This window comes from Telopea speciosissima, chromosome 4 (genome assembly GCF_018873765.1).
Source record: "Telopea speciosissima isolate NSW1024214 ecotype Mountain lineage chromosome 4, Tspe_v1, whole genome shotgun sequence".
Lineage (NCBI taxonomy): Eukaryota > Viridiplantae > Streptophyta > Magnoliopsida > Proteales > Proteaceae > Telopea > Telopea speciosissima.
Window position 1 is genome coordinate 1,237,338 of NC_057919.1, and position 16,304 is coordinate 1,253,641.

The following is a 16,304-nucleotide window of genomic DNA, read 5'->3' on the forward strand; positions in this document are numbered from 1 at the left end:
GCTTGGGACATGGTTAGACATAGAGGGACCCCTTGTCCTTGGCAAAAAGTGGTTTGGTACAAAGGCCACATCCCTAGGCAGAGTTTCACTGCTTGGCGTGCCCTAGCAAATTGCCTCCCAACTCAGGCTTTTCTCCTCCACCGCCACATGCAAGTCTCCCCCAGATGCTGTCTTTGTTGGAATGGTTATGAAGACATAGACCATCTTTTCTTCACTTGCCCATTTGCTGCCTCCATCTGGAATCGGGTTCTCCGCCATTGCTGGCCTGCTCGTAGAAGACCTCTTCCGCTTTCTCGGGAATGGGTTTGGATTCATATGACTTTTGGTGGGAACTCGCTTTGTGACACGGTTGGAAAGCTTGCCTTTTGTGCTACTATTTCCCACATTTGGATGGAGCGTAAACTTAGACGATGGACGTCCAACTCCCACTCTATGGACAAGATTTGGAAGGCCTTCTTCTTTGACGTATCATCTAAAGCTATCTCCCTCCCCTTGACTAGTGTGACTGATTCCCCAAGGAACAGACTTATTGTTGTCTCCTGGGGTCTCCCATCCACTATTTTGCGCCCTACTTAGTTTTGGGCCTCTTGGCCTTCGGGCTTGTATATCCCTTCCCCCCCTTTTCTTTGCAATTAAATTTTTATTCATCCAAAAAAAAAAAAAAGTCACATCATGTCATCAAAAATCAATATTGAGCCACATCAAGTCATAAAAAATCAACATAGAACTAGAAGACAACAGAACCGAAGAAGCAAGCTATTGGAAGTTTGAAACAATCAAACATACATTTGGTTTATCCTAGTCTCACATTTGGTTTATACTGTTCTTTAAAATATGATCTTATCTATGAGTAATTAATTGTTCTCGATTTAGAGAAATATTCTTGTTCTCTAAGAAGTTTGACTAGTCAGATGATTTTATTTTTATATGAGACTTTTAGTATTGGGTAGAGCACAAAACCAGCTTTCCAAGAAATCCAAAATTGCTTAAATCTGATTTATATTGAAGAAGTTATGTTCCGGTCAAACCTTATTTGGTATGCCGAATGCTGTCAAAATCGCTCTGAATGAATTTTTTTTTTTAGATATCAAAACAACTAAATATTTTACCGCACCAAGAATACCCAGGGAAAGATATAAGTGAATGAGCTACTACTTCCATGATATACAACTAATGTAAGACTAGATTAGGGTTAACCTAGCCGTAAGAATACCCACAACACAAAATTAGAAACAAAGTCAGAATTAGAAGATAGAAGGAGGTATGGGGATGGGCTCTCTCAGCCTTGGGTCGCTCACGCACAGCTATCCTAGCTGTTGAACCAATCTCCCGTAATCGAGTGCAACAGTTATGCCTAAAAAATTCTTTCATTAATTCTCACCAAGTCAAATATGGGGCTGTGACACTGTTCATGTGAACAGTGTTTTGGCCTCTTCTTCATGTTTTGGTCTACAGCAACTCTTCCCCTCTTAGAAAAAATTCGACCTCGAATTTTGAAGAGAGTAGGAATAAGCTTGGTGTGGTGCATGTCAAGTGTCTGTCCGAACAAATATTCTTGCAGCTCCTTGAAAATACGAAGGTAATCCAGAATGTATGGAGTTTGTTCTTCAAAAGTTCAAAGTACCTTGGTGGAATAACAAATTCCACGTGTTCAACTTCCACATCATCAATCGTGTCCGTGGGGTTGTCCACGAATGTTTCTTTGACCTTCTCTGCTTCAAACTCAAGCTCTCTAAGTTCTTCCTTGTCATTCATAGTCTCCTCAAGGGTTTCTTCTTGTTGAGGGACCATAACATAGTTGTCAAGGCGTCGCCTAGGCGGGCACCTTGGACATCTTGGTTGCCTAATTGGTGTCACCTTTATTTTGGACCCTCTCCAGTGCCTTGGGTCGCCTAGCCGCCGTGACAACTGTGGACCATAATCACCTTGCTGTCTCTTCAGTATCATAATTCAAGAGGTTATCATCATTGTCACCATCAAGGGCTGCAATGACTGCCCAATCATCATCGAACTGAAGCTTGCAAATCTGTACATCGGGGTTAGCTTCCATACCTGTAATGACTGAATTTAGCATTTCCGGTACCTTTACGGCTTCGACATAGACCTTCTTGGTAGGACCATTGAGTTGTTGGTCTAACATCTGCAAAATTTCTTCTAGTGTCATAGTAGCATTCATAGGAGGTGGACGGTAGCCAGGACAAAAATCAGCTTTAAGCTCTTGGACTTCTCTTCAAAGAAACAACTCCTTCAACCAACTACCGTATAGCTAATATGAGATCATCACTAGCATTTAACGAAGCATGGTTAGGGTTGTTAGAACCATAGTTCGAGAACTCGCGAGATCTCGCCGAGTTTCTCGGTTTTTTGAGAAACTTAGACGAGATGGGATACGATACAAAATAATACAAGATCTCGCCGAGATCTCGGGTTGACCCATGGAAATGACCCATCTACTATGTATTTACTTACCTAACTCGACAGAACTCTTATATGCTTGCTGTGGAGCACTATATGCAACTTTACAGCAACACTATGTCATGGGAAGACTATGTGACACTCGCGGGGACTGAATACTTGATTCAAAGTCATTTTAATGTGATGATAGTTGTAACAATGTTAAACAGTTTGATGTATCACTTTAACATTTCTAATTCTTATTTAAGTTGTTTAGCTATTAATTGAATGTTTTGCTTGCTTTCTATTACTAAGTTATGTGTAGAGTAGGGTATTTTAGTACGTCATCGCCTACCAACCTATGGTCCGAATTTAAACTCATATTTGGACTTTGTTTTTGCAAAATCTGATAGTGCCATTGTGTTTAAATGGCCTAAAATAGGCTGAATACCATGTTTCAGACCCAAACTAGGTCTAAAACCCACCGAGTTGAGGCTTCGAGTGGGGGAAAAAAAATGCACCAACTCGGTGAGATCTCAACTCGACTCGGTTTTTCCAAGGGCCGAGTTGGTACCGAGACCCAAGTTTTAGTACCTTGGTTAGAACTCCTCTCTTCCATGGCTCTGATACCAAATAATGTAAAACTAGATTAGGGTTAACCTAGCCCCAAGAATTCTCACGTCACAAAATTAGAAACAAAGTCAGAATTAGAAGATAGAAGAAGGTGGGGGTAGGGGGATGGGCTCTCTCAGCCCCGGGTTTCTCACCCACAGCTATCCCAGCTGTTGAACCAAGGATGTTCTCCTATAATCGAGTGCAACAGTTTGCTTCTAAAGTTCTTTCATTGATTCTCACCAAGTCAAATATGGAGCTGTGACACTGTTCACGTGAACAGTATTTTGGCTTCTTCTCCCTCATGTTTTGGTCTACATCAACAACCTGTTGCTCCAAAGAACCCGTATAGTGCGTTACAATTTCCATAATACACATAGCAGTTCAGTTCTTTAATAATAGCTTTCAGATACTTGTTGCCACTGGAAATGTTTTCCTCTTGATCAAGCTTTTGGATTGTTTATGTTGACCAGAAACTAGTATTGGCTCTTTGAAATAGTAATACAGATCACTCATATTGTCACACTAACATGTGAAACTTTCAGGTTGCTTCTCAATACTACCTGCAACAGACCTTGTTCCTGGTGATATTGTCGAAGTAGGAGGTGCGTTGGTAACTAGTAATTTAAGGAATTATGATTTTTAGTTGATTCCGAATCTGCTCTATGTTGATTACATTGCATTGGAGAGAACGTGAAATTGCCTTTCATTTTGCCTCCCCGTGGAATAGTTGGATGCAAAATTCCTGCAGATATGAGAATGATTGAGATGCTAAGTATGCAACTACGTGTTGACCAGGCAATTCTTACAGGTATAACCTCTCTTTCTCTCTGATGCCTCTTTTTTGTAGATATAATATATTTTTGGGTTGCTAACTCAACGGTAGAGTACTCGGATTTTAAGTGAGGTTAGGATCTTTTAGACTTTTACTCATTTGGATGAAGCAAGGGATTTGTCCATACAATTGGTAAAATTTGTAAGACCACGACTGATTCTGAAAGGTAATGAATGGAAAAAGCAGCATGTTGTATCAATGGAGAACTCTGAGAATACTTCATCCTTACTGGATCAGTACAAAATTTGTTTGAATTCTTGGAACGGGGCAAAATAAAATCAATTCAAAGTTGGTACGGCTTAAAATGCTAGTCAGTTGTTACTCTAAGTCATTCTTCTAAAAGAAGTTACAGGACAGGGAAACATCAAAATGGAAACATGCCAAAGGATGGTATGGCATATCTATTTCTTCAATATATGTGATTCATAAAGGGGTGGGTTTTTCTGGAGTGGTTATATGTTCAATTTATGTCACTAATAGGGGATTGCTCATCAGAGCCTTGGTGCAACGGTTAAGTTGTGTCATTGTAACCATTGGGTTGTGGGTTTGAAACATGGAAACAGCCTCTTCGTGAAGCAAGGCTAAGACTGCGTACATTTGCCCATCCCAGACCCTGCAGTAGCGGGAGCCTCATGCACTAGGACACTCTTTTAATAGGGGGCTGCTCAGCATACCCAATTGTAACGGAACATGATTGATTGTTTCGAGGATTGGATTAGTTTGAGTTTGAGTAAGCAATTGTTTAAGTCCCAGACTCATAAGTGTTACCTGGTTAAAACCATATCTCTGTGTCTCTTTCTTTCTGCTCCTTTTCTTCTTTCCTTCTTTTCCCTTAAGCTACTATGCACAGACCTCTACAGTCCACTGTCTTTTTTTCTTTGGTTCTAAACCATTCATATCCATCATTGTTACAGATATTAATCTGTAATCAGGTTTTTATCTGTTTATGAAACATGAGTTTTTTTTTGGGTGAATAAATAATGCATCACCAAAGCCCGAAAATGAGGAGGAAGAAGAAGGGGTGGGGAATACACAGGGAAAAGGAGGGGGGGACTATACAAAACCTCGATCCCTAGGAAGGGTCGGGAGGCTGAAGAAGAGATACATGTAATCCCCAGGAGACAACAATACGCCTGTTCCTTGGGGAGTCAACAATAGATCTGTGAGGTAACATGTGAAGCTTGGAGCTAACATCGAAGAAGATGGCCTTCCAAATCATGTCAAGAGAGTGGGAGTTGGAAGTCCATCTTTGAAGATTCTGCTCCATCCATATGTGAGAGATATGACACTGAACACAAGCTTCCCAGCAATATCACAAATAGAGCTACTGGAGAACGACATATCCATCTAAAACCACTCCCTAGAGAAGGGTAAAGGTCTCCTACTACAGGGCCAACAGGAGTCTTGGGCTTTTTTCCAGATTGAGCAGACGAAGGGACAGGAGAAGAAAAGGTGGTTGATGTCCTCAGTACCATTCCAACAAAGGATAGATACAAGAGGGGGACACAGAAAGGTGGCGGTGGAGTCAGAAAGATTGGATGGGGAGGCATTGGTTTAAAACTCTCCAAACGGTGAAACAGTGGCGGGGGATATGACCTTTGAACCACACAAGGTTATGCCAAGGGACAAAGGGGACACGACGTCTAACAAAATTCCAAGCGGACCGGGAGCTAAAAAAGCCATTATTGGAGGGGAGCCATAGGATCTTATCGGAAGGAGAGGCTTGGTGGGATGGCCAGGGGGGAAAGGGGGGGGGGGGAGAGACCCATACTGAGGAGAGGTTTGGGACGGAGTAGAGAGTGGAGGACCAAGAAACATGGCTGATGATGGAGGAATCCGGGGCAAATTTAGAGATACCAGATTAGTACACCGAGTAGGCTCCCACTATAGAGAAGAGGACACCTAAGGGATGCCAGTGATCAAGCTAGAGGTAGGTAGATGTCTCATCAGGGATCATAAAGATGGTAGCTCTAAGAGCTAGAGGTCGAAGGAGGAGGATTTTGTGCCAGACCCAACAGGAGTCAACAAGATAGGGAATTGTCCAAATGGGAATGTTTTTGAGGAGGTAGGAATGGACCCATTTGACCCAGATAGAGTTGTGCAGAGATTTTCCAAAGCAACTTGAGAATTCCTGCAATATTGGAATCACAGATTCTACGAAGGCTGAGACCACCCTACCTTTTAGGGAGACAAGTAGCAGCCCAACTTGAGGGGTGGAGAAATTTTGTTGTATTCTTTTCCTTTCCAGAGGAAAGCACAAAATAGGGATTCCATGGCTTTGATGGTAGATTGAGGAAGCCCATAAATGCTACACTAGTAGATGTAACAGGATTGGAGAACTAATCTAATCAACTCAACCTTCTCGGCATAGGAAAAAAGTTTTCCTTTCCAGAGTTGAAGCCTTTTACGGATAAGGTCAAGCATAGGGGTGTAGTGATGACCAGTCAGCCTAGCGGGGATCAAGGGAAGACCAAGGTACTTAACTGGAAGAGTACCAAGGTAGAAACCCATAAGGCGGAGGAGGGTAGCCTTATCAGCATCTGAGACCCCTAAGAGAAAGATGTGGGATTTCAGAAGTTTGATTCAAAGGCCCGAGAGGCATTCAAATTGGTGCAAGGAGGACATAATGGACGAGATAGAAGAGGGGGAGGCCTTGGAGAAGATCATGAGATCATCAGTAAAGGTAAGATGGTGAGATTGAGGGTTTTACATTTGGGAATGGGGGAAATAAGGAGTTGATCAGTTTTGGACTGAATACTTCTAGAAAGAACCTCAAGGGCGAGGGGGAAGAGGAAAGGGGATAGTGGGAAACCTTGACGGATACCATAGTTATCAAGGCGGGAAGGCGACCATGGCGTTTTAGAAGGTAAAAAATCAAGGCGACACCGCCATGGCGGCAAGGCGCGGCGTCGCCATGGCGACGTCTTGATAACTATGACGGATACCGACTTTAGAGGAGTAAAACCCCGCGGGGATCAATTGATAAGGACCGAGAACTGGGGGGAGGAGATACAAGCGTGTATCCAGCGGACAAAGGAGGGGGAAAAGCCATCTAAGTCTAGACATAACAATTGAAATCCCAACGGAGGGAGTCAAATGCTTTATGGATGTCAATTTTCATGAGGGCAGCCGGGGAATGGGATTTATGGTCAAAGCCCCGGACAATTTCGGAGCAGAGAAGGATGTTGTCCGAAATGAAAAGCCGATTGGTTAGGGCTAATAAGGGAGGGAACAACCAACTGTAGGCAGTTAGCAAAAATTTTGGCAATGAATTTGTAGAGGAGGTTGCAAGGGGAGATTGGTCTAAATCAGACATAGGGGAAGCCTCGTCTTTTTTAGGGATGAGGTAGAGAAAAGTATTGTTGACCCGAAAGATCTGGCTGGGATTGAAGAATAAACTGTGGATAGCTTTGATCAAGTCTTCTTTAATGATATCCATCCTAGTAGAGAAGAAACCCTTACTGAATCCATCAGGGCCAGGGACATGATTGGGTTTGTGAGAACCGCTGTGAGGATTTGATCCTCGGAGGGAATAGATTGGAGCGGTTCAAGGAGAGAATCAAACATGCATTTTAGTAGAAAAGGATTACTTTAAGTTTAAGCTGTTGAGAATGAGAGAATGGCTTGCGACATCATGATCACAGTCCCACTTATTTATAATGAGTTTAAGAATATTCTAGAATAGGTACAAGGACTGAATTACCCCTATGACAAAAATACCTTTGAACCCATATTACAATACTCCCCCTAAAGTTGGTGCATAAATATCAACCATGCCCAACTTGCTAACTATAGAACAAAAACTTTTCCTACTAATTCCCTTAGTGAGAATATCAGCTAACTGCTCACTAGACTGGATAAACGGAACATAGATGACTCCTTGTTCTAGCTTCTCCTTGATGAAGTGACGATAAATCTCAACATGCTCAGTGCGATCATGTTGAACTGGATTATGTGCAGTACTTATTGCTGATTTACTGCTACAAAGGCGCATAGGCAGATCAACCGCAACACATAAGTCTTGAAGAAGCCCTTAGAGCTAGAGGAGTTCACATCTCCCATAGGCCATAGCCCGAAACTCAGCTTCAACACTTGATCGAGCAACAACAGCTTGCTTCTTGCTTCGCCAAGTAACCAAGTTACCTCCAACAAAAGAGCAATAGCCTGATGTAGACCTTCTGTCATCCGGACACCCTGCCTAGTCAGCATTAGTGAAGGCCTCAACTTGAAGATGATTGTGAGGAGAGGAAAGTATACCCTTTCCAGGAGAAGACTTTAAATACCACAAAATCCTATATGTTGCCTCAAGATGAGTAGAATAAGGATCATGCATATATTGGCTAACTGCACTCATTGCAAAAGCTATATCTGGTCGCGTATGGGATAGGTATATCAGACGCCCAACCAATATTTGATTGCTGCCCTTATCCATTGGCTCTCCATCCTTACTCTTTAAATGACTATTTGGTTCCAATGGTGTATCAGCAGGTTTATACCCCGACATGCCAGCGTTAGATAAAAGATCAAGTATATACTTTCTCTAAGGGAGAGAGATACCTTGCGTAGAATGAGAAACTTCAATTCCTATAAAATATCGAAGCCTCCCAAGGTGTTTTACTTTAATTCGGTCCCCAAATAGGCCTTTAGTTTGCCTATTTCAACACTATCACTCCTAGTGATGACTATGTTATCCACATAAACAATCAAGACTGTAATGTGCTGGCCTATCTTCTTGATAAACAGAGTATGGTCAGCATTGCTCTGTTTATACCCAATGAACACCATAGTTTTATGAAACCGACTGAACCATGCTCTAGGGGACTGTTTCAGACCATATAGGGCTTTCTTCAAACGACATTACTTTCCTTGTGTTTTTGGGGCAGCAAAGCCAGGAGAAATTTCCATGTGGGCCTCTTCTTCTTCTAGCTCCCCGTGAAGAAATGCATTCTTTACATCAACTTGTTGAAGATCCCATCCTTGGTTAACAACATAGGAAATGATTACCCTGACAGTGTTCATCTTGGTAACTGGGGCAAACGTTTCCTAATAATCGATCCCATAGGTTTGGGTAAAGCCTCTGGCCACTAGCTGTCAAGGTTCAAGATCTCGGGTTTCGATCTGGTTTCGACATGGCTGAAACCGAGATATGGTCGAAACCTACCGAAACCAGGTCAAAACATGGTACTTTTTCCCAGCCAACTCGAGACAGTGGTTTCGAGGCCCAAAAAAGGTTTTTTAGGTCTGATTTTTTGTATGGAGCCTATTTTTGACATTTTAAACACAATGCATGAACTATCTTCACAAAAACTAAAACACTAAAAATGGTACTTGTGGTTTTTGACCCAAGTTTACTAGTGTACGGACAGTGTACTGAGAATCATAGTTGTCAAGACAGACACTTATTTATGCCAAAAATCATTTAAGTAAATGTTATTTACTTAAGATATAATTCATAAATAAGCAAATACCCCCTATTAAAAATAGTTAAAAATAAATTCCAAAAGGATAAAAAGTCAACCCTCCAGTTCAAGAACAAAAACAGGATTTTCGGTGGTAGGTGAAATTTTCAACTTTTTAATGCTGGGGTTTTTCTCAAATCTATAAATTCTATAAATCTTAATATGATAAAACATTGCTAAAAACCAAAAGTGCGGTAAAATATTCATTTGTTTTGATGTCTAAAAAATTATTTTCATTCAAAGCCATTTGACAGCATTCACGTACACCAAATTAACTTTGACCGGAACATAACTCCTTCAATATAAATCAGATTTAAGCAATCTTGGATTTTTTAGAAAGCTTTGAAGCTTTAAGTAAATGAAATACAAATACAAAAACATTTGCTTAAACGATATTTGGCATAAATAAGTGCCTGTCATGGTTTCTGGAATACATAGGTAGCTGTACTGCTTTCGAGCCAGGTTTCCCCCAGTTTCGATGGGCATAAGTGTTGAAACTTACGAAATTACCAACATCTCGGTCGAAACTAGTCGAAACTATGCATTTTTTCAAGTACCTGGCCAACTCGTCTCGGAAACCTGCAAAACCGAGATTTAGTTCTATGCTAGTTGTGCCTTGTATCTTTCCACAGATCCATCAGCCTTCTGTTTTACAACAAAGACCCATTTGCAGCCAACAGGTTTCTTTCCTGGAGGAAGAGGCACTAAATCCCAGGTGTCATTCTTTTTTAGGGCACTCATCTCTTCATTCATTGCTTCTTTCCACCTCAAGTTAGCTAATGCCTCCTGCTAGGTGTTAGGACTTAGGAATAGGAATAGAGGACAAGAAAGAAACAAAGGCATGGAAAGAAGGAGCAAGAAAATTATATGAAACAAAGTTAGAAATATGATGTTTAGTATAGGTTCTCTGTGGCTTACGGATAGCAATTGGTAAGTCAAGAGTAGGATCAGGATCAGACTTATCAGTAGGAGAACTTGGAACAGGGTTTGCCGATTGAGTGGGAGCAGTAGTGGTGGTTCTTTTATGCCATGTTCCTCGAGAAAAGGTCTTCAAGGTATTGGGCTCCCTAGACTCCCCTTGAAGTAAAGGCTGCTCCTGCTCCAGTTATACCATCGTTAAGTTCTATGAATGTGTCTTCAACTGTGGGCACAAAAGCATCCACCAATGGCTCAATGAGATGCACCTATTCACTTATAGACTCCCCCTAAAGAGATTCATGGGTCGAAAATTAGGCCTCAAATTCCTGAAAAACTACATCCATGGTTACTAGTAATTTTCGGTTAAGTGGATGATAGCACTTATACCCCTTCCGAGTAGCAAAATAACCCAAAAAATGCAGCGAAGTCCCATGGGATCTAATTTCCCACTAATATGATGATTTTGGCAAAAACAACGCATCCAAACAGCTTCGGTGGCACAAGAAAGGAAGAAGATCCCAATAATACCTCAAGAGGGAATCGAGCTGCAAGTACTCGTGAAGGCAGCCGATTAATAAGGTAAGCAGCAGAAAGAATTGCTTCACCCCAAAATCGAGGAGGAACCACCATGGTGAACATAAGCAATCTGGTTACATCCAAGAGATGCCGATTCTTTCGTTCTGCGATACCATTCTGGGCTGGTGTGTCCATACTAGATGTCTGGTGTATTATCCCATGAGTGGATAGATAATTCTGAAATGACCCCTCCACGTACTCTTTCCCATTATCTGTCCTCAAAATTTTCACTTTGGCATCAAAATGTTTCTGAACCATTTTGTGAAATAACTAAAAGCCGGATGAACCATCATTCTTCTGATGCATAAGATAAACCCACGTAGTATGACTAAAGCAATTGATAAAAGTAACAAACCACCGGAAATCAGAAGTAGAAACACAACGGGTGGGGCCCCACACATCAGAATGAATCAAACCAAATGGTATTTAATTTCTACTATCTGAAACCGGATAAATAGCTCGAGTATGTTTTGCAAATTTGCAAGCATCACACGAGAAATTATTTGGATTACAATTTTAACTAAAATGGGAAATAGTTTAGATAAAACTCCTAGAGGGGGGTGGCCTAAACGTCGATGCCACCTATGTAGTTCGGCCAAGGCTGAAGTAGATGAGTCAGAACGAGAAACCAAAGCTGATGGGACCGATGGAGGACTGTCCAGCATGTAGAAACCATAGTTGTCAAGGTGTCGGCGACACCTAGGTGTCAAGGTGTGGGTGCCTTGGATGCCTTGGTCGCCTAATTGGTGTCGCTTGATTTTGGCCCCTCTCCAACGCCTAGGGCCGCCTAGACACCGTGACAACTATGGTAGAGACCACCAACCACCTTACCACTGCCAATCGTACAACCCGTTCTCAAGTCCTGGAAAACACAATGTGTAGGAAAGAAAGTTACTTTGCAATGCAAATCTTGAGTCAGACTACTAATAGACAGTAAATTGGTAGAAAATTTGGGGACATGTAGAACAAAAGAAAGAGAAAGAGAGAGGAGTGCACTTAATAGTGCCCTTCCCAGAACCAGGGGAAGGGGAACCATCAGCCACACGGACTTTACTGTTACTGGACAATGGGAAGTATTGAAAGAATTGAGAAGGAGAACTTGTCATGTGGTCAGTGGCTCCCGAGTCAATTATCCAAGAGGTGGACATGACTGAGGCACATTGGCCACCTAAGGAGTAAGGAAATACCTGATGGGGTAAATGAAGATGGAGCTGACATCCCTAGCAAGGATATAGCAGAGGCTGCAGAAGGTGTTGATGAGGAAGTGGGTTTCCAAACGAGTCATGAGATAACGGAAATGCTGAAATTCCTCCTGGGAAAGAGGCTGATCTGATGTGGTGTCTTCAGATTAACTCTGACAAGCTTTGGCTGTAGAAGGACGACCTTGTCTACGTTCTTGGGTATTATTGGGACGCCCATGTAACTTCCAACATTTGTCTTTAGTATGTCGTTCGTTGCCACAAAAATCACACTTCACTAGTGGACGATCAAGAGTGGAACGATCAGCAGTACCATGAGAGAGACCCCCACGATGGATGCTATGGGCTGGTGAAGAGAGCGGAACACTCCTGGGTGACTGGGTGAACCATAGCAGTACGAAGGCTTTCCTATGATTGCCCCATAGCATATGCCCGTTCAAGAGTCGGGAATGGATCACGGTTTAGGATATGAGCCCAAATCTGATCATACTCAATATTCAGTCCAGCAAGAAAATAAAAAACACGAAGACATTCTTCCCACTTCTTGAAGGCAATAGCATCAACATCACAAATAGCAGTGAAGGGCCCATAAAAGTCCAATTGTTGCCACATGCTTCGCAGCTTAGAGTAATATTGGGAAAGAGACAACTCTTGTTTCTTTCTAGCATGTATTTTCTGGTGGAGCTCATAGCATTGGGCAGCGTTATCGACTTGGTAGTTAGTGTCTTTGGCTGTCTTCCATATTTTGGCAGCAGTATCAAGAAGGAGATAGCCACTAGCAATTTCAGGATCCATGGAGTTGATGAGATAGTACATCACGATAAAATTGGATGTCATCCATTTATCTTTGGTAGGACTAGCATCAATAGGCATAACAGATGTCACTGTGATGTACCCTGAACGACCACGGGAACCAGTTGCTAGAAAGCAAGACTGCGACCACATCAAATAATTGCTCCCATTTAGTTTAATGGAGCTGGCAGGGAACGGAGGGAAATCACGCTGTTTTGTTTCTTTGTGTCCAGTAGATGGGGTGGAGATCTCAGAATCAGTCATAGTTGTTGGTCTGAAAAGAACTCGATCAACAAAACCCAAAAACACTTTAAACCATTGCAGGGATAAGTTCCCTTGGTGGGAGATAACTCACCACCGAGGGTGAGAAAGAAGAGGCGGAAGGGTGAAGAGAAGAAGTCGCAAGAGAGGCGAAAGAGAGTGGTGTTGGTGCTTGGAGAAACCGAAAGAGAGAGAGAGGGTGGCGGCGGTGCTGTAGGTGCAAAAAACGAGAAAGAGTTCTAGGGAAGAAAGAGTTCTAGGGTTTCGGGATGGTTGGCATTAGGGTTAGGATCCCATGTAGATCCTAGCTCTGATACCATGTTGAGAATGAGAGAATGGCTTGTGACATTATGATCACATCTACACTTTATTTATAGTGAGTTTAGGAATATTCTAGAATAGGTACAAGGACCGAAATACCCCTATGACAAAAATACCCTTGAATCCATATTACAACAAAGCCCATGCTGCATCTGCATGAATTGTGTACTGCTTGAGTATGTTGAAGTCAAGAAGCAGAGATTTTATTGGCTTGTTTCACAATGTCGTTATGTGGTAAATTTCTTGTTTACTGGATATCATTTTTATAGATTCATCAAAATGTACTTTTCATTGTGTTCTGGATTGGAGGGTGTTTCTTGTTTGATTTGAACTTGGGTTTTTGCTTGCTTTGGAGTACTTATATGTGCATTTTTGTTTGAAGGCTGTTCTTTGGGAACATATGGTCGATTATTCATCTCCTCGTTCATGCATTATGTGGGAGCATCTCATATCATGTAAAATGGGTTGGATTTAGCCTTCTATTTTATTTAATCAAGGAGTTGAGATGGAATTTAGGGTTGAATTTACTCGTTAGTTTTAGTAACTTTGGGTTTTGCTATCTATAGTAAATCATGGATTACTAATCGTAACAAATACAGGTTTTATTATTTCTAATAAAAATGAAAGCTGATATTTATACTGATTATGATTATACATTTCTAAAATTAAATTCGGTTGTTTTTGAAACTTCTTTTTGCAGTGTATATCTCAGTCATAGTCAGATTAATTAACTAGAATATTAAAGAAAGGTAAAAGGAAAGTGCTATCCCAGCTTATTGCATTTTTAAGTCTGTTGTGGTTCGTATCTCACACTTAGGTTTAATACATATCTTGACCCTAACAAATACCTATCTACCAGATTCCCTGTAAAAATGAAGAAAAGGAAAGAAAACAATGCTGGAACTTGAAGACTGTGTCAGGGAAAACAAGAATATCTGACAATGAAGTTGGAAAAGGCCAGCCCGTATATCACAACATTGCTTGAGAAATGGGGCCAAAAAGCTGTATTCCCAATAGTGCATTGGATGTCCACATGCACTTTAACATTTTAAGACTTTGGCTTCTCAATTTTCCAATAGGTCCTCTTGGGTTGTATGTTTTCCTGGCTTTGAGTTGTGTAAGGATAAAAATCCAAAAGCATTGTGTAAGATGTAAGGTTGGTTACAAAGAAACTGCTGTCCTTGAGTTATGATGGGTAAACATCAATATTTAACCACAGCCTTTGTCCTATTTGGGTACGCATCTGGTAACTGCAGGTCTAATTGGTGTACTCTTTGACCATAAATTGAGTTCTTAACACTTAACAGTATGGGATGTCCAGTTCTAATCATAATTTCAAGGTGGCAAGGCGGTCATGGCGTTGGCAAGAGTCTAAAATCAAGGCGAAACCAACAAGGTGGCAAGGCGCTCAAGGTGTCCAAGGCGACCGGGCGCCTAGGCGAGGCCTTCATAACTATGGTTCTAATGAACCTTCCTGAAGCCTGATCTAAACGTTAGATTCTGCGTAGTTATAGAATGCCCTAAGACCTTTTCAATGATGGAATTTGAACTGGTTGTGCATCTGGAAATGGAGATAAGCTTGAATGAGAGGCTCTTTTCTGCAAATCCTTCTTGTGTGAACCGTATTGCTCCTTTGTTTTATTTGAACCCGTTGATTGTGTTCTGGAGTATTAGACCTACTCTTAAGAAATTTAATGTGCTTCTGTATGCTTGTGTGTATGTTTATTTTCTTGTTTGCATCTGGCACCTTGATTAAGTGTTTATTATTTAATTTCCTGAAATATTCGACCTTCATTGTTCTTATCATTGATTGCCCTTTTCCAGTTCTACATTTCTGACAATTAAGCTTGTTAGCTGGTTTCTGCTCTTCTGGTTGATGAGGCTGTAATTTCTAGAAATTTTGTCATGATTTAGTTAGTGACAGAAGTTTTGTTTGATGATGACAAGGTGAGAGCTGCTCCGTCGAGAAAGAGCTTGAATCCACTGTAGCAGCAAATGCTGTGTATCAAGACAAGACAAACATTCTTTTCTCGGTAAATATTTAACATTTGTCTTTAGAATATAATTGATAAACCATGGGTTGTCAGGTACTTCTTATATTCTATAAAGATCTCAAATGTGGATGCTGTTGATCATGTTACGATTGTGTGTTGCGGACATCTTACCCATTTGAATTATCCTTTCTGAATTCTTGTTTCTTGTCTGTAAGTTCTTTTTTTCTTTACTCTGGGATTTCTCAACCGGTGGCTGAGGTTTTCCCTTCCTTATCCTCCTCTTTTTTTGTTAGATTCCTATTTTTTTATTCTAAAAAGGGTTCTGTTGGAAAAAGTAATTTTCATCATGTGTATTTGCCAATATCTTGATAATTTTTGTTGAAAACCTCAACACTGACTATTTCTGAGTGTAAACATGTATTCTTCTATAGGTATGATCAGCAATTTCATTTTTGTTTTAACAAATAAACAGGAAATATATTTTACAAAAACTGAGGGGGGTGAATGATGCAGTAGTGCTACCTTGGGCTGTTACGAACCCGTTTGGAGGCCAATATCAAGATGAATCGGGTCCTACTATGGTTGGTTGGTTCAGTAGGATATTTAGGAAATTTTATTTATTTGGGAAAGATATTATATAATCTTTTACTTAGATTATAGTTCTATTCCAATGTTGGTTTTAGAGTTTGATTTCTAGTTCTGTTACCATTTTAGAGTCCAGTTAGGAGTCTTAGTCTTACAACTTTAAATATGGGTATGCTTGTAACTGGTGGACAGATTAGAAGAATTAATTGAGTTTTTCACTGAAGCCTGTGTGGCTGGTTGTGTGTTTCCCCCCCCCCCCCCTTTCTTCTTGCGATCTCTTTCTCTTCTTCTTCCTATCTGTCGTTTGTTTAGTGTTCCTTCTCTGTTTCAGGCAGTAACCGCAGGCCCTCTCATTGGG

The 16,304-nt window shown here is 41.1% G+C and overlaps 1 protein-coding gene across 1 annotated transcript in view; it reads left to right on the forward strand.

Moving 5' to 3' along the window:
- Positions 1-16,304, forward strand: part of LOC122657962 (calcium-transporting ATPase 3, endoplasmic reticulum-type) — a 200,654-nt gene that overhangs the window by 62,637 nt on the left and 121,713 nt on the right. The window contains exons 8-10 of the mRNA XM_043852775.1: positions 3,552-3,611; positions 3,737-3,817; positions 15,315-15,400. Of these exons, the coding sequence (XP_043708710.1) occupies positions 3,552-3,611; positions 3,737-3,817; positions 15,315-15,400 (227 nt within the window). The remainder of the gene's footprint in view (positions 1-3,551; positions 3,612-3,736; positions 3,818-15,314; positions 15,401-16,304) is intronic.